Source organism: Petromyzon marinus, chromosome 24 (genome assembly GCF_048934315.1).
Source record: "Petromyzon marinus isolate PM22_M1 ecotype Great Lakes invasive population chromosome 24, UKy_Petmar_22M1.pri1.0, whole genome shotgun sequence".
NCBI lineage: Eukaryota > Metazoa > Chordata > Hyperoartia > Petromyzontiformes > Petromyzontidae > Petromyzon > Petromyzon marinus.
In genome coordinates, this window is record NC_133690.1 from 19,291,990 (window position 1) to 19,310,997 (window position 19,008).

The 19,008-nt window shown below is 52.5% G+C and overlaps 1 protein-coding gene across 4 annotated transcripts in view; it reads right to left on the reverse strand.

Annotated features, from left to right (window-relative positions):
* The window catches only part of LOC116945674 (diacylglycerol kinase zeta-like), a 49,818-nt gene that overhangs the window by 2,356 nt on the left and 28,454 nt on the right, over nt 1-19,008 (reverse strand). For 2 of the 4 annotated variants that reach the window (XM_076069521.1, XM_076069519.1), the window contains 15 exons: nt 18,413-18,612; nt 15,190-15,252; nt 12,776-12,879; nt 12,399-12,478; nt 12,153-12,197; nt 11,726-11,792; nt 9,707-9,747; nt 8,121-8,251; nt 7,914-8,027; nt 5,966-6,085; nt 4,966-4,991; nt 2,068-2,105; nt 1,087-1,207; nt 478-514; nt 197-332 (listed from right to left, as the gene is read on the reverse strand). In XM_076069521.1, the coding sequence (XP_075925636.1) occupies nt 197-332; nt 478-514; nt 1,087-1,207; nt 2,068-2,105; nt 4,966-4,991; nt 5,966-6,085; nt 7,914-8,027; nt 8,121-8,251; nt 9,707-9,747; nt 11,726-11,792; nt 12,153-12,197; nt 12,399-12,478; nt 12,776-12,879; nt 15,190-15,252; nt 18,413-18,612 (1,323 nt within the window). The remainder of the gene's footprint in view (nt 1-196; nt 333-477; nt 515-1,086; nt 1,208-2,067; nt 2,106-4,965; nt 4,992-5,965; nt 6,086-7,913; nt 8,028-8,120; nt 8,252-9,706; nt 9,748-11,725; nt 11,793-12,152; nt 12,198-12,398; nt 12,479-12,775; nt 12,880-15,189; nt 15,253-18,412; nt 18,613-19,008) is intronic. The other 2 variants (XM_076069520.1, XM_076069522.1) reach the window with 2 other exon arrangements.

Below are 19,008 nucleotides of genomic sequence, written 5' to 3' on the forward strand. Positions count from 1 at the left end.
AATCGGTTAACCTATGCATCACTTTATGATTAATGATGATGTGCCGTTTCTGTCTCCATTGGGCTACATCAGTGATTAATTGGCGATGAACATGAAGAGAGCTCCCAGAGGCACACCGTCCCAGGAGAAGGGAAGGGGAATGCTGGGGGTGGGGAGAGAGGGAGGGGATATGTTGGGGTAGGGTACTGGATTGGACCTTGGAGTTGATTTTGAGCAGCGAGGCCCCGGCCTCCACCAGGAAGTAACAGACGGTGCGGTGCCCCCCAGCAGCAGCACTGTGCAGAGCAGTGTTCCCTCTGCGCGACACATCGTCATCTTCATCATAGTCATCACTGTATACTCATCACGCCATCACGCATCACAACATTAAAGTACAATATAGCAACATCACGCATCACACCATCAGAACATCAAATGATACCATAACACCATTGCAATATCACAACATTACGTGTGCGTGTGTCTGTGTATACGTACGTGTCAGCCTCCGTTTCATCCAATAGCTCTAGGGGCCCTGTTGGAAACACAGCAGCGCATCAAAAACAGCACGCCCCAATTTCACCGCATCACGCAGACTCCCACCATACCACAACACCACGAACGCTCCGAGCACACCATGATCCTCCCACCACACTACAATACCACACCACCACCCCAGCACACACACTACTGCCACCCCACACACACTCCTGTCACACCCTTCAATGTCATTCTCAGCGTGCATCTCTCCGTGCTTCTCTGCACGATTCAGTTGTTGGACATTTCCGGTAAATTGTCGCGTCTCTCAACCACGTGGCACCTACAGATTAAACACCTCTAGGCTCACCGCTACTTAATTTTTCATTACCATGTTCAGCTTTCCAAAAGCAGTCAATAATGGTGACTGTCCCATGAAGAGACTCACCCCCCACCAAAGGAATGAGGAATTTGCAGAACTGCCTAAGGGTAGTGAACAGAAGTTGATCACCTCCTCGATGCTCATTTCAGTGACGGAAATCACTTTGGCCTTTGTTAGATTTTTTCCAAAAGCCGGTTTCAGCACGAGCAAAGCAAAACACGGCCATGGTGAACCTTGGAAGAACGGACCGGTCTCAAGGATGTGCTTGACGAGGTCGCGGTGGCCCCCAGCAGCCGCGTGGTGGAGCACGCTGCGCCCCTCAGAGTCACGGGCCAGGAGGTCGGCCCCCCGCGAGTGGGCATCGATCAGCTGGCGGGACGCACGGGAGGAGACAGCGGGTAGTCTTTGAGCCATTGGCTGAAAACATGTCTAATCGGTACCACACAGGATGGCAAATGCTATAAATTATTTTGTCGAATAATATTATCTCTGGATCACAAATATGTGCGATAGAAATGTTATGGCGGTAGCTTTAAATAAACGAAATTGTTTATAGAAGCGTACCATCATGTGTCTGATAGAGATTATAGGTTTTGAAGGGAAAACAGGCTAATGCGATTGGAAACAAAAAAGAGACGACAGTGTCGCTCAGCCTCCTGCCCACGGCGGACACCGCCCAGCCCACTCCCTTGATAGCTGCGCCACTGTGCACTGCCTGGTCAAGGACCTAGGCCGCTTCGCCGCCCGCTCGCTCTGCAACTTACTTTCTAGGGAACTCCGCTTGTTCCCCCTCTCCGCTTTCTCTCCTCAACACGTTCCTCCTCCACGCCATGCTTTCACGAGTAGGTGAGTGTGCGGGTAAGTAAGTGGGTGCGTTAATGAGTAAGTGGGTGAATGAGTGAGTTAGCAACTGAGTGGGTGGGCGAGTGCGTGAGAGGGAAGGTGAGCAGATAGGCGAGTGATTGGGTGAGCGAGTGAGTAAGTTGAGTGTGTTTGCGAGTGGGAGAGTCGCTTCTTTTGGCTCGCTCCTTTGCTAACTCCCTCCCGTTTCCTCCTCGGGTGCATCACGCGTGCAAGTCGTCATCATCGTTATTGTTGGGGTCTCCGAGTCTTGGGCTCTTCCTCAGAATTATGACCGTGCCCCCGCCCACTGCGCAACCCATTCGCGTGGCGCAGGGCAGCGAGGGGGTGCGGTGTCCGGGGTGCGGTGACGGCGCTCCAGCGCTCACCTTCTCGAGCGACCCCTGCCGTGCAGCGTCCAGCAGAGCTGCGGGAGGGGAGGAGGAGGGAGGAGACATTCAGCCCAGAAAGCAAATGCACGCGCCAGGAAAACCTATCACAGTAACAGACACAGACAAGTGGAGTCCGGTTTTCTCCTTATTATGACTCATCAGTACAGTCACCGATGCTCACTGCTGCACAATCTGCCTCTAGTAACCGTGCATGAGGAGTCCCCACAGTGCTGATGAGTCCGAAGAGGAAGTTACCGGTCCACAGCTCTGTGTCCCTGTCTCACTGTTGTCCCTAGCAGTCGGTCAAATTTGCTCACATTTATATGATGGTGCCCTAGGACAAGAAGACCACAGTGGAGTTTTTGAAGAACTGCTGCATTTTGTATATTGCACAGAGGCCGAGTGTTCTGTGCACACACCCCTGTGTGGTTTGACACTAACGGATGCATGTGTGGTTCCACAGCAACGGAGCAACTATGCCGGCGCTGCTATCCCCTCGCAACCCCCACACGAACACACGCACACCCCCACGTAGGGCCTCGTGGGGGGTCACCTGGTACCCTGGGTTTTTACCCGAGGGCCCCCTCGTGGGGATTTCCCACGGTTTCTCAGTGCCAGGAGATTGCCCCTCCCCACCCCCAGGCCGAATTGCATTGCGGCCCCGTGGATTAACTTAAAATTGTATGGCCACGGCGAGCTCACTGAGCAACCGCGATGAGCACGCACCCAGCACAGGGGAATAGGGCCGTGGGGAGAGCAAGACACCTGGAAAGCGGGCTAGAGCTAAAAATACAGCAACAGCAGCGCGCGAGAGCAGGTGGGAGGGAAGTTCATGAATACAGAAAAAAGGGACACGCGTCGTCGGAGGGTGCGGAGCAGTAGCTTCGCGCATTAGTGACTCTCCATGGGGGGGGGGGGGGGCACGGGTAAGTGTCGATTGGCTGCGCAGATTAGGGATGATGCTGAGGGGCACAGGAAGGCGCCCCAATTGGCTGGGAGGGTAACAGAACTTGGCCAGGAATTTGTGAAGAGCGAGGATAAAAGGAAGGAAAAGAAAAAACGTGGCTTTCGTCTCCTCAAGTCAGCGAGGGAACCAGCCAGACTTCCAGCCGCTCGAGCGTCCGAGTGACGCTGGCGAGCGCAGCTAGGACACGACCCAGGCAGAGACCTCCTGGACCCTCGTCCATTCGCCTCCCAGCACGTCCTTGAGGAACCGTGAGTACGCCCGTGGGGTGAGGAATAGCGCGAGGATTCCCGGAGGGTTTGGGTACAGCTAGGTGGGACGCTGCTCGCTAGATGTTTTTTTTTTGTTGCTCCGGGCCACGTAAGGCTTTTCTTCAGGAACCCCATTAATAAACTTTAGCAGAGCAACGATGCCGCGTGGTTTCTGTGTGTGTGGGGAGAGCGTAGGGATGGTGTGAGTACGTGCATACGTGTGACGATCGGCGAGTATTCAATCATAAACGATCGCTGACGTTCGCGTGCATGGTTGAGCAGCAGATTAACGCGCGAATATTATCATCGACACGATCGTCATTGTGCCCGGTGCTTGCGCTCGCCGCGCGTGTTTGCACGGCGAATTAACGCGCGAATATTATCATCAATGCGATCGTCATTTTGCCACGTGCGCGCGATCGCGTGCGGGTTTACTCAGCGCATTTTACGCAGTGTGTTTACGCAGCAACGACCGCATTGGGGGTTCAGTTCAGTTCAGTTTCAGTTCAGTTTATTTTGGTATAGCCCTGTGAGCCATTCGGCTCTTGAATCGGGTGCAACCACAACAAACAAAAAAAACACGAACAAGAAAAACATCTTAAAGTGACTATGTGACTGTGCAAACAGAACATCCATGGGAAAAACCAGCAAAAATATTCCTGAAAAAAGCACCGTACACCAACGCTGTGTGCAAAAAATCCCAGTGGGATGCAAGTCAAACAACAACCACAAAAACTTACATTAAGGCCATCAGTCTAACTCCGTACTACAACAAAACAAACATGTCTAAACCAAAAAAGTTTTCCAAATCACTAAAAAATAAAGCCATAATTGCAACGTAACAGTGATCACAAGGACTGTGACTGAATTTTTACAATAAACTACATAAGTAACATGTAACACCAAATCCTAGAGCCATAGCTGGCTGCATGAGTTACTCCACAACAACAGAAGCATCGGTCGGAGTATCAAATTTTTCAATGCAGCTTTAAGATCAGCACGCGTGGTACGTAATTCGAGCGTGTTTGGGTGTGAGGCCGTAGGGGCAGTAATTCATTAACAGCCCCGCAGCTGTGCCGCGTGCTTGCACTCGTCGTGCGTGTTGGCACAGCGGATTAAAGCCGATCCCACGGGAGGCGGGAGGGGCGCGTGCATATTCATACGGCTATTTTTAGCGCGAGTCGGGGCAAGCAACCCGAGCAGGCACGCGCGTGCACGCAGCCACCGCAACAGGTACGGGTGGCTGCGCGTGCACGTGGTGAGCAGCAGGTACGGTTGTGCGCGTCCACGCAGCCACCGCAGCGTGAGTGGTGGTTTACGCGGGGGAGGTGAGTCAACATAACGCGTGGCGGTGGAGAGCCAGCCACGTGTCATGCCCCACAGAGAGGACGCGGATGCGGCGAGGCCGATCACTTGATCGGCGGCTTCCCGGCAAAAAGGGGCGGAAGAGGGATAGGAGGGGGAGGGCATTAGCCCCCACACTTGCACCATATTTCTGCTATCGCGAGGTTCCTCCTCGTATCCGCACGTGTGTTGAGGTTTCTTAAAGGAAGTTGCCGGGCGCAAGTTCTGGCCACACCACCCCCTCGTGTGGTGTACTCACAAACAGCCCTTGCACCAATAGTCTGTCAAGGCTACACGGGGGATCGTTGTCTTCTGTGTGAGTGAGGAGCGCTTTACCTTTCGTGGCAGTCGACGTGGCCAACCTGGCAGAGATGAAAGACGCATTAGTCCCGGGTGTGTGTGATAGCGATGATGTATGTAATGGTGGTGGTGAGTGTATGGGGGGGGAGGGAAGCGGTGGCGCATTGGTTAGCACGCTGCGCCACGAACCTGGCGACCAGAGTTCAATTCCCGCTCAAATGAATACCTGGTGTGGTGTGTAAGCATCACCACTCGGGAGACAAAGGCAGCCGGGCGTGGTGCTGTGTGTGTGGTGAGTGTGTGCGTGTGGTGAGTGTATGTGGTGAGTGTATGTGGTGAGTGTATGTGGTGAGTGTATGTGGTGAGTGTGTGGTGACTGTGTGTGTGGTGAGTGTGTGGTGACTGTTTGTGTGTGGTGTGTGGTGACTGTTTGTGTGTGGTGTGTGGTGACTGTTTGTGTGTAAATTTCGATTTAAAGCTTTCGTGACTGCAAGGATTCATCTTCTTTGGTTCTTTCGGTAAAGTCACGTAGAATGAGTGTGTAAGCATCACCACTTGGGAGACAAAGGCAGCCGGGCGTGGTGCTGTGTGTGTGGTGAGTGTGTGCGTGTGGTGAGTGTGTGCGTGTGGTGAGTGTATGTGGTGAGTGTATGTGGTGAGTGTATGTGGTGAGTGTGTGGTGACTGTGTGTGTGTGGTGTGTGGTGACTGTTTGTGTGTGGTGTGTGGTGACTGTTTGTGTGTGGTGTGTGGTGACTGTTTGTGTGTAAATTTCGATTTAAAGCTTTCGTGACTGCAAGGATTCATCTTCTTTGGTTCTTTCGGTAAAGTCACGTAGAATGAGAATAAAATAATAAATTGATAAAATAAAATAAATCAATTTATTATTTTATTCTTATTCTACGTGACTTTACCGAAAGAACCAAATAAGATGTTTGTGTGTAGTGTGTGTGGTGACTGTTTGTGTGTGGTGTGTGGTGAGTGTGTGTGTGGTGACTGTTTGTGTGTGGGGTGTATGTGGTGAGCGGTGGCAGCACCTGGTGAGCGCCTTCATGGGCGCGGGGGGCGCACTGTGCTGCCGGGACAGTCGCTCCGTCACGCAGCAGCCGTCGCTGGACAGCCTGCGGCGTGCGCCGGGCACGTGGAACCCAACTGCCCTGTGGAGATGCAGTGGGGGGGGGGGGGGGGGGGGCAGGCAATGCCTGGTGCTGGAAATAACAATATATGTTTCCGGTATCCGGCACATCACATCCAGTATACATCCCTCTCATAGTTCATAGTTCGTTTATTTGGTATAGCCCTGTGAGCCATTCGCCTCTTGAATCGGGTGCAGGAAAACATCTTAAAGTGATTATGTGACTGTGCAAACAGAAAATACAGGAAAAAAATATCAAAATATTCCTGAAATAGCACCGTACTCCAACGCTGTGTGCAAAAATCCCAGTGGGATGCAAGTCAAATAACAACAACAACCACAAGACAACTAAGATTAAAGCCATCAGTCTAACTCCGTACTACAATAAACAAAAACATGGCCAAAAACAAAAAAAAATATTTTCGAAATCACCAAAATAAAAGCCATAAATCCAATGTAACAGTGATCATACATAAATAAATTATAACACCAAAATCTAGAGCCATATTTTAGGCCACTGAATAGCCGTGGCAGCTAGGGTTGTACAACTCCTCTAGAGCAGGTTTGAGTGAAGATCTCATAGGTAGTGATTCAAGTTGCAGTTTATTGGCAATAGCATTCCAGACCCTGGGGGTATCAATAGTAAAGGCCCTTCCTCCAGTTTTTGTACGGCAATAGGGAATGTGAAGCTGGTAAATGAGCGAAGACCTGAGGTCAAATTTGTTCTTTGAAAACAGAGAGGAGATCCAGTAGGTAGTCTGCGGAATTTTTTGTAAGTACATCGTGAATAAATAAGATCTGGTGCAAAAGCCGTCGAACATTAAGAGATGTTAAGTTTGACCCAATGTAGAGATCACAGTGGTGAGTCCTATATGGGCAGTTCAATGCAAATCTTAAGGCCGAGTGATAGATGGAATCAAGCTTCTTCAGTACAGTACTTGGGGCTGATTTATACACGATGTCACAGTAGTCAAGTAGAGGCAGTATGGTAGCTTTTATCAATTCCAAACGGAACATTGGGGGGAAGCAGTGCTTGTGTCGATACAGAAAACCAATTTTTTATTTTGTCTTTTTACCAATATAATCAATGTGATCTTCAAAACTAAGTTTTGAATCCAGGATGACCCCATGATACTTATAGATCTTGACTTGCTCTATTTGATAATTATTCAAGGAATGTAATTTGGGAAAAATAACTTCCTGCTTTAGTCCCGGAGAGAAGCATAGCACCTTGGTTTTGGAGGTATTCAGGACTAGTTTAAGAGAAACTAGCTGATGTTGTAGTTTGTTGAAATCACCCTGGAGCTTAGCAATCACGTCATCCGGAGAGCGGCCAGCAGTAATCAGTATCGTGTCATCTGCAAAAAGATTTACCCTGGAATTATCCAGTTCATTCCAGGGTAAATCTTACGACCACTACTCCTATAAGTTGCTCCCCAACTATCCTGGGCTACCAGCGGCCCGGAACACGGCGAGAAATGAAGCCGCGTGCACAGCTCCGCGCAGGAGCGCCCCTGCCTCCCCTCCCTGTCTCTCCATGGCATCCTGCCCCAATTAACCAGCCCCTCGCTCTGAACACCAACCCAGGACTAGAGACGGATGGAGATGGATAGGGATAGCACTCATCTTCATAGCGATGAAGATGAGCGCAGATGCAAATTAACGGAGGTATAGGTGGGTGGGGTAGAGATAAATGGATATGAATGTTGACAAAAGGGGAATAGAGGTGATTGGGATGCATAGAGACAGCTGAGTGGAGTGGAGTTGAAGTGAGCGGAGATGTGGGGAGGTGAGCGGGGACGAGGGGGGTAGGGCCCCCCGCTGGAGCGCAGGTGGCGCTGCGCCGGTACCGGCGCCGCAGGGGGAAGTGCAATCCGCTCGGGGTCGCGGGGAAGAGCAGCGCAGGGCGGCACGAGGGCGCCGGCCTCCGCAGGAGCTCGCTGTCCGACATGGGGCTCGGCACCCTGGCCACACACGACAGAGGGCACAAAGGAGGGGTGAGGAGGAGGTGAGGAGCGAGGGACGCGAAATGGGAGGCAGCGAGGTGAGGGCTCTACCCGGGAGAGGGCTCCACGAGGTCGGGCATGCCCGGCGCGGCCCCGCTGGACAAGGACGCCGGGCGCGGGGTCTCCGGGTCCAGCACGAAGAGCTCCTCGGCCGACACATCCGACAGGAAGTGGAGCTGCTCCTGCAGTCGCGAGGACGCAGGCGGAAATCACCATCAACATCATTAGCCATGAGGAATGCAACACACTGCTGACAATCTTCCTCCTCTCTCCCAGATCTGTCCCATCACACAAAACAAAACCACACTTTTTAAATTTCGATTTAAAGCTTTCGTGACTGCAAGGATTCATCTTCTTGGTTCTTTCGGTAAAGTCACGCAGAATGAGAATAAAACAATAAAACAAAACACAATACAATTCTCACGACGTTTCGGTCACAACACAAGTGGCCTTCTTCAGGTGAAGAAACAGGTCTATCCAGGAGACAGAGCTTGAATGGACGCTGTCACGCAAGGACCGAGTCTTTTTAAGGCTGTATGGGCGGAGTTGGATTAGCAGAGTTGGATTAGCATGTTATCAGCCGGGGTGGAGGAGGGAGGGGTGCTGGAAACAAACAATTTCAAAAGGTAAACAAGTGCCGCAGTCAAGGTGCGCTGCTGTGTGCTGAGTTGCATTAGGACTATGCTATAAACAGGACTACTATGTAAAACAATATTATACCCTCCAATCTAAACTACATGGTATAACATAGACAAATTCCACCTTTGAATTATACAATGCGTTACTTTACACTACCCTATACCTAGACTATAAAATATTAGACTTGTAACATTATACTCTGTCTTATTCTATGAATCCAACTATATACCACAATACTGTATATTCACTATGCAATTACGATGCTATATATTGCCTTATGAATTATGTTAAACATTACAATGTTATACTATTAATTGTTATACTCATGTTATAAACCATACCATTAACCGTGGTGTGAGAGGTATTAAGAGGCTATGCCAGCGAAAGGGCTGCAGTCTGAAGGTCACCGTAAAATACAATTAAGAACCGAAATGGTTTAAAATATCTTTCTAATGGTTACTAAGCCAGAATCCATCTTCTCGGTTGAAGTTGTCTCTGTGCTTGTATATGTGGATGGCCTCATGAACGAATCTCTCATGGTAGCCGATTGGCTTGCAAAGAACCTCCGTCTTGGAGAAGTCAATGTCATGTGAGCCCACTGAATTACAACAGTGATCTGCCACGGCAGAGGAGTTCGTCCTACCGTGTTTCAAGTCTGCTTTATGTTCGCGGATGCGGTCCGAGATATGACGTTTGGTTTCTCCAATGTTTACACAACTCATCAGTCACACGGCTTTCTGGGAGTGCATCATTTAATCAGCATAGGTTCAACACAAAAAAACACTCTGGACCGGTTTCAACACGCAGTAACTCGTCGGCCGTCAGGCTTGGTTGAACCAAAGCTGAAGAAGTGCCACAAGTTGAAGAAGGAGGCGTCTTTCTGCCTGCTCAATAACAAAGCCGTTTGTGTTGTTCATCGTTCCTTTAAAAGTCTGTGACCTGAACTCCATGTTACTGATGAGTGTGAGGTCCACTTACGCAGGACGCACGCGTCGTACCTGCATGCGGTCGATGCGGAAGAATCGATCTGCTGATGTGGCTGCACACACGCACAGGCACACACGCGCACGATCCCCCGACACACGCACAACAACAACGGCCATTGGCCGCTAAGTGGCGGTGACGTCACCACAGCGCTTGTGCCAGGCTATGTGCATGTTAAGGCCACGTGAAGTGTCGAACGCCCGCTGGCACGATGTCATGGGACAGACCCAGGTGCCACGGGTCGACTGAGATAACTGGCCGATGCACCACCTCTGCCCCCCACTGTGCCAACTTGCTGTGATTTTATCCACCCGGCGCTCCGCTCGTTGTTGTGAGCGTCAGTCCTCTGCCCTACGTTGTTGCTGGAGGGCGACTGCCTCCAACTGCCCAGTAGCGTCCTTCACGTGCGTCTTCCACAGAGGCGGTTCTTGACATTGCTAGTACCAGTTATCGGAAAGTCCACTCAGCTCCACGTCCTCCTGTACCACATCACTCCATCTCTTCTCTAACCCGTGCCACGCCCGTTTAGCCCCCTCTATCCGGTCAAACAAAAGCTGTTTAGGCATGCGGTGGCTGGGCATGCGGGCTACATGACCCAGCCAACATAGCCTTGCCTGCCGAAGGAGCTCACCAACAGGACTTTGTCCAGATCTTTCAAGGATTTGTGAGCTCCTCACACAATCCAGCCTGGTTAAACCCAGGATGGATCGTAGGCAGGCCAGCCTAAATGTTTCTAACAGGCGAAGATGTTCCATTAGGGGGGCCCACGTTTCGCAAGCAAACAGAAGGGAGGGCATGACCGTGGCCGAGAAGACTCAAAACTTCGTGTGGAGCGACAGACCAGGTAGCTTCCACACAGCGTTGCGCAGCCGATGAGAATATAATGCCGCTCGACTGATTCGGAGTGAGACCTCTGCTGTCAAACCAGAGTCGGTCATGAGCACACTACCCATGTATGGAAAACTCTGCACAACTGCCCATCACCAATTGGGAGTTATGGGGGTGGAGTGTCTGATGGCACAACATACCCAGGTCGGTGCTTAGTTTTGATGGAGCTGATGATAACACACACGCGCAGGCACACCAACAGAGCCACACACCGCACAGTCAGCTGTGCTGAACGGGCAGTGCCCTCTCTGTTCGGTGTTTATTTCGAGTGTTTATTCAGGGTTGCTGCGTTTCCCACTCGAGTAATTTGCGGTATAATTTTAGAAATTTGGCAGATTTGTGCCATGACAACGGCAAATAATGACTTATTCCTCTTCTAATGGCATCACAGGGTCTTTGACGTCAACTGACATGCTGAGTTTTATGTTAACACACCACAATATTAACCGGGGCGGCCTGCGGGACCTCGAACCGCAAAACTCTCATACGGAGATTGGGGCGCTCGTCTGTTTTGAGACTGCATGGGTCCACGCAATCACCGCCCCGTGGTGGGAGTGAGCGAGCAAGTGCGAATGAGTGAGAGAGTGAGAGTGAATGTGTGTGAGATGAAGAGGCGTGAGAATGTGTGTGTGCGAGTGTGGAGAGCAGTGGTGCATGGTTAGCTCACTGCACTGCAAACCCGCTCATTTCCAAAAACTGGCGAATATTTGAACTGGTCCTGGGCTTCCTCTAGGTCAACTTAGCCTCAAATGAGTACCCTGGTGCGGTTTGTAAATATCAGCCCTGGGGAGACAAAGGCGGCCAGGCGTGGTGCTGGCCACCCACCCCCTCGTGTACCGTGCCAGCCTTCATAGGTGCTTGCTAACAGCACTTGTCCCAACAGCCTGTTAAGGTAATACAGGGGGTCTTTGTCTTTATGTGAGAGGGAGTGTGTGAGTGTTTGAGCGTGAGTGAGAGAATGAGTGTGCATGAGAGAGTGAATGAGAGTGAATGAGAGTGATTGAGATTGAGTGTGAATGAGTGTATGAGAGTGATAGTGTGAGAGTAAAAGAGTGCGTTAGTGACAGTGAGAGAGTGTGTGAGTGACAGTGAGAGAGTGTGAGAGAGTGTGAGTGAGTGAGTGTGTGAGCCAATGCTGTTCTCACAGTCCAGGAAGCACCACTTGGGGGAAAGTTTCTGCGAGGAGAGAATCCTCGTCCTGCCTTCCCCCTCCTGCGTGAACGCAAAAACAACAGCCTCTATTCGTCACCAACAACGACCTGACCGCCAGCGCCTGTGCCAGGCTAGGTGCGTTTTGAGTTCGCTGCTGACAGGAGGTCACGTGCCATGGGTTGACTGAGATGACTGGCAGGTCAACCAATGTGCTCCTCCCTGCATTTTAGCCGCCTGACACACCACTCGTTGTAGGATGCATCTCATGAGACACACGTGAGGCATTCATGAGACTTGTGACACGTGAACCACACTTGACATACACAGTGACAATATTTAAACACACGACACAATGCGTCATGTGCATGGGGACACACAGCGACATGCGTGACGCTCGTGAAGTGCGTGGGAATCACACACGTGCTCGAGGAGCCTTGGCAGCCCCGCATCCGCAGCCGGGAGGTCCTGTGTGGGGAATCAGTGTCAATCGTCAACCCTCGCCACCATCACAGGGTCATTCCCAACATCACCACATCACCCCATAACAAGTTAAACACGCAGACACTACGACACCTCCATTCCATATCTGCCCCTCTTGATAAAATATAATTTATTTTGTACAAATCCCATCAGGAGGGGAGAGAGGAGCAGGAGAGAGGAGCTGACCTCCTGCAGACGCTCGATGTGCTCTCGGCAGGTGTCCAGATCACAGTCTCCTGGCACCACGATGACTCCCACAGGCACCGCTAAGTGTGAGACGCATCGCACGTGGGACAAGAGCAGGGATTCATTTGCACCCGGGGACGCGCGGGTATGCAGGTGTGTGGGTGTGAGCGCGGTGTGACCGAGGTGTGGGCGAGGTGGAAGGGAGGAGTCAGCGAGGTGCGAGCGAGGTGGGCGGAAGGAGTCAGCGAGGAGTCAGCGAGGTGTGAGCGAGGTGGGAGGGAGTAGCGAGCGAGGAGCGGGCGAGGAGCGGGCGAGGTGCGATCGAGGAATGAGCGAGGTGTGACTCCACCGATGCGTGTTGGGACGGTGATACTTACAGGCCTCGCGCAGGCGGTCCTTGTGGTAGCGCAGCTCCTCGTAGTCATGGAGACGGATGCGACTGATGCGAATCCGCAGCCTCTCCGGGGGGGTCGCCACGCAACTACAGCGGAACAACCACGAGCACACATGCACAGCACCGCTCGCCCTCACTGCCACCCGCACCGCCACCCGCACTGAAAAGACGCGCGGAGCGTCCCATCTTTGCTCCAGTATAATATGTATGTATATTAAACTTCTTTCGCACCGTACGTAGCCAATCGTGCTAATCGGAGGTGCGGGGGAAGAACAATCAACTAAACACAAAAATAAGAAAAGACGCTGGTTGTAACACACAGGGAGTAGTGACATACCGACACGCCACGGGACATAGGGACACACACCGATACACTTCCACACCAGAGGGGTATTGACACAATGACACTGACACGTCACAGGGGATAGAGATACACACACACCAACATGCCATGGGAGATAGAGCAAATGGCGCATGCTACGCTGGCACACCATGGCGGATAGTGACACCATGACACTGGCACCCCACAGAGGATAGTGGCAGTGGGACCCCACGGGTATAGTGACACCATGACACTGGCACCCCACAGAGGATAGTGGCAGTGGGACCCCACGGGGATAGTGACACCATGATACTGGCACCCCACAGAGGATAGTGGCAGTGGGACTCCACGGGGATAGTGACACCATGACACTGGCACCCCACAGAGGATAGTGGCAGTGGGACCCCCCGGGGATAGTGACACCATGATACTGGCACCCCACAGAGGATAGTGGCAGTGGGACTCCACGGGGATAGTGACACCATGACACTGGCACCCCACAGAGGATAGTGGCAGTGGGACCCCACGGGGATAGTGACACCATGACACTGGCACCCCACAGAAGATAGTGGCAGTGGGACCCCACGGGGATAGTGACACCATGATACTGGCACCCCACAGAGGATAGTGGCAGTGGGACCCCACGGGGATAGTGACACCATGATACTGGCACCCCACAGAGAATAGTGGCAGTGGGACTCCACATGGATAGTGACACCGTGACACTGGCACCCCACGCCGATACAGATGCAAGAGAGTGGCACACTGGCAAAAGAGCAGGAGTCCGCGTTGACGGACAATGACGAGTATCGACACGAATGCAGTGGCACGCATCACCCGCGCATGCCGGCATCAAGTGCCAGTGCTCCTGTCACTGGCACAAGAGGCCACTGCAGTCCACGATGCGCGCATGCCTTGGCTGTGGCACACGGAGCACACGGCGCTGTACACAAACACATGCAAGCACCATGCACATGCAAGGAGCACACGTGTCCACGTGCTCGTGCGTACGCCATGCGTGTGTCGACGTGTGGGCCACACGCGTGATTGTGGTGTTTATGGGGCAATGGTTACGGGTCCCATGATCACTCTGAACTCTTCCAAATGTTATCAGACATCAGAATCTCAGCAGGTTTGAGCCTGGTTAGTACTTGGACATCGGGCCAGGTGGTTCAGTGGCAGAATGAGCGGCTCGCGATCAATCATTGAGAGTTAAAATCCTGGTTGGGGGTTGACTCAGGCCATCATCCTCCTGGTATCGATAAATACGTACCATTTTGTGGGAAAGCCAACAGTGGTAATCTTATGGATATCCTCACTCCATCCATAAGAATGCGGGAATTCCACCACTGGTTCTTGGCTGTCAATAGGAGGTGACCATTGATGATGCCTAGCGCTTGTGTGAGTACGCAGGAGCTCGCTCGGAGGAGCTGGGGGGAGATGACGCTGGGCAGGCGCCCGTCGAGGCCATGGGCAGGGGAGGCCGCGTCTCGACGCAACCACACCTCGAGAGGCTTCACAGCTCTGGCTTATTGCATCTATCTGTGTGGAGCTTTGGGTGATGTCATCGAATCTCCGAAGCCAAATCTGCGCAGCGATGTGGACCGGCAGGTAGCACATCACCGCTTATCGCAGGGGTTCACGGACGAAATCCAGCGGCTGACCTCATTATTAACTTACATTTATTAACCATGCAACTAGGCACAATCCGCTTTGCACGTTGAAGATCCCGTCACGTCATTTGAAAGAGTAGGCCAATGTGTACCGGATCACAGTCTGAATTTTTTTAATTACCCCGTAAATGACTCCATTAGGATGAAACGCAGCAATCATCGCCCTCTCAAGCACAAACCAGGGTCAACGCGGGTTTTTTAGTTAATAAATTTCCGCCACACCCCCTCGGAGCCCGGAGATGATGACTGAAATTCAGTTCGGGGATGGGTAAATTCCCCCCCCCCCCCATAAAAGCACAGCCCCAGCCACCGCGCCCTGGGGCGGCCCGTGTGCGTGTGCGTGTAGGGAGCAGGCAGTGCTGGTGGTCACGTCACAGATAACGTCACTGGGGGGCTACTTACACGGGCGAACTAGCGGGGGGCGCCGAGACGCGCCGGGGCACACACACGGGCAGCTTTTGCACGCTGATGCACGCGCAGACACACGGACACACGCGCAAACACATGGATACACGCGCAGACACACGAACATAATCACAGACACATGGATACACGCGCAGACACACGGACACACGCGCAAACACATGGATACACGCGCAGACACACGAACATAATCACAGACACATGGATACACGCGCAGACACACGGACACAATCACAGACACATGGATACACGCGCAGACACACGCACATAATCACAGACACATGGATACACGCGCAGACACACGGATATTATCACAGACATCAGCGACCAACACGGACCCGGGCAAATGCACCGACACAGACACGTAAAGAAACACGGACATATGGCACAATATACACAGATGCCTAACAAAGACAAAGATCCCCTGTAAAGCCTTAACAAACTGTTGGGGTAAGCACCTATGAAGTCCAGCACGACACACGAGGGGGTGGGTGGCCAGCACCACGCCCGATTACCTTTGTCTCCCTCGTGGTAATGTTTACACATTGCACCAGGTACACATTTGAGGCTGGGTCAACCAAGGGAAAGCCGAGGACTGGTTCAGAAAAGCATCACTGGTGTTAGTCGTGAGCGGGAAATGAACTCAGGTTACCGGATTCGTAGCGCAATTCCCTAACTGCTACATTACGGCTCCCCACACAACAACAACTGCCATTCGCCACTAAGTGGTGGTGACGTCACCACGACGCTTGTGCCAGGCTATGTGCACGTTGAGGCCACGTGAAGTGTCGAACGCCCGCTGGCAGGAGACCACGGGGCAGACTCAGGTGCCACGGGTCGACTGACTGAGATGACTGGCTGATGCATCACCTGTGCCCCCTACTGTGCCAACTTGCTGCGCTTTAGCCACCCGGCGCTCCGCTCGTGAGCGTCGCTCCTCCGCCCTCCGTTGTTGTTGGAGGGCGACTGCCTCCAACTGTCCAGTAGCGTCCTTCACGAGCCTCCTCCACAGAGGCCGATCTTGACACCGCTGGTACCAGTCATTGACAAGTCCACTCAGCTCCACATCCTCCTATACCATATCACTCCATCTCTTCTCTAGCCCGTTCCGCGCCTGTTCAGCCCCCTCTATCCGGCCGAACAAAAGCTGCTTAGGCATGCGGTGGTTGGGCATGCGGGCTACATGACCCAGCCAACGCAGCCTTGCCTGCCGAAGGAGCTCACCGATGGGACTTTGTCCAGATCTTTCAAGGATTTGTGAGCTCCTCACACAATCCAGCCTGGTCAAACCCAGAATGGATCGTAGGCAGGTCAGGCTAAATGTTTCTAACCGACAAAGATGTTCCATTAGTGGGGTCCACGTTTCGTAAGCGTAGAGAAGGGAGGGAATGACCGTGGCCGAGAAGACCTGAAGCTTCGTGCAGAGCGACAGACCAGGTAGCTTCCACACAGCGTTACGCAACTGATGAAAAGATAATGCCGCTCGACTGATTCGGAGTGAGACCTGTGCTGTCAAACCGGAGCCGGTCATGAGCACACTGCCCAGGTATGGGAAACTCGCCACTCTCTCCATCACTGCCCCATCACCAATTGGGAGTTGTGGGGGTGGAGTGTCCGATGGTACAAAATACCCAGGCAGGTGCTTAGTTTTGGTGGGGCTGATGGTAAAGCCCCACCTCTTAGTGGCAAGCTCCAGGTTCAGCAACAGCGCCTCCAACTCCTCCACTGAGTGAGCAGCAATTACCAGATCATCGGCATACATAACGTGGTTGACCAATAGGAAGCCATCCCTTGACCGCACCCGGGCATCGATCAGCCTCCCATTGTATCTGTACGAGATGGAAATTCCTCCGGTACAGCCATCGAAGGCTTCCCACACAAGCACTCACACACAACATCCGCCATTCGCCACTCAGTAGCGGTGACGTGATCACGGCGCTTTTGCCAGGCCAGGTGCATTTTAAGGCCACGTGAAGTGTCGAAGGCTCGCTGACAGGAGCTCACAGGACAGACCCAGCTGCCATGGGTTGACTGACTGAGATGACTGGCAGATGCATCAGCTGTGTCCCCTGCTGTGCCAATTTGCTTCATTTTAGCCGCCCGGCGCTCCACTTGTTGTTGTGAGCGTCACTCCTCTGGTCTCCGTTGTTGCTGGAGGGTGACTGCCCCCAACTGTCCAGCAGCGTCCTTCACGAGATTCCTTCATAGAGGGCGACCTTGACCCCGCTGGTACCAGTCTTCGGCAAGTTCACTCAGCTCCACTTTCTCATGTTCTGCATTAGTCCATCTCTTTTCCAGCCCGTTTCGTGCCCATTTAGCCCCTCTAGCCGGCCAGACAGCAGATTTTTGGGCATGCGGTGGTTGGGTATGCGGGCGACATGACCCAGCCAACGTAACCTTCTAAACATAGACAAGGGAGGGGATAATTGTGGAGCGCCAGGCCAGCCAGCTTCCACACTTTACTTAGCAGCTGATGAAAATATAATGCTGATCAACTGATTCAAAGTTAGACCTCTTCCAAACTGGACACGGCTATAAGCACACTACACAGGAATGAGAACTCCTCAACTCTCTCCACAACTACCACATTACCCATGGAGAGTTGATGGGCTCATGCAACTGCATGAGCCACAGTCATGAAGATGGCACATAAAGAAAAAAAACAAGCAGACACACAAATACACACGTGGACATACACACAGTGAAAGAGAGACATAATTTTGGACACAGAGAAACATGGACAAACAAAGGCTCACTCCACTAACATGTGGAAAAATGTACAACACGTACACACAATACACAGAGTTACACGACACATGGACACGCAAGGACATAGATATACAAATACAGTGAAAGAGAGACAAACATGGACACAGACACATGGACACAGGGACATCACTGCAACCCTCACTCAGCTCATCTCATGACAAACGGAGGAGAACCTTTGGGATTGGGACACCTGGATCATGCAGAGATTGTGTCTCTACAGGGTGGGTCCACCACAGGGCACGCGAATGAGCACGCGAATGTGATGTGTATGAGATATAGTTAGAGATCCAGGTGCATATCAGCTGTGTGAAGTGTGTGCCAGGTGCATGTCAGCTGTGTTAGGTGAGTGCCAGGTGCTTGTCAGCTGTGTTAGGTGTCTGGCAGGTGCATGCCAGGTCTTTGCGAGGTGCACGTGAGGTGAGCGCCGGCTCACTCGGTGAGCAGAGGCACGGACGCCCTCCGCTTGGACTTCTGCACCATGAGCGCCTGGTTGCGCAGGGAGATGCGGATGATGGAGGGCGCGAGGCGGCACGGCTCCCCGTCCACCTGCACGGGCGTCGTGCGCAGCGTGGCCAGTACCGCTTCGCGGCACTGGTGAAGGCGCTCGCCGTGGCCTCCCACCTGCAGCGCGGCCTGCGGCCGTAATCACGACAGACGCGGCACTGGGACTGGTGGTCGATTGCAGTGAAAGGTGGAGTCGCGAATTCACCGATTTGTGCGAATGAGCGAATGTACAAACCGCACGGTAAAGATGGTAAAGCAAGATGCAGGCGCAGCCCTGCAAGTGCTAGCTCACGCTATTGCTGGCATAAAGGCCTCAACTCGGGGTAGCTTGGGAAGGTACTTGGTCTTCTCTTCTACATGGACCGGCGTGTTGCAGCAGACGGGCATACCCATACTTTACCCATCACACATGACGTTCAACTAACTGCGGTAGACCTATTTATACAGCGGGGTGAACAGAGGAGGCGGAGATTTAAGAAACTCGCCCTCATTGTTTCAACTGCCGCACCGGGAGATGGAATCGAA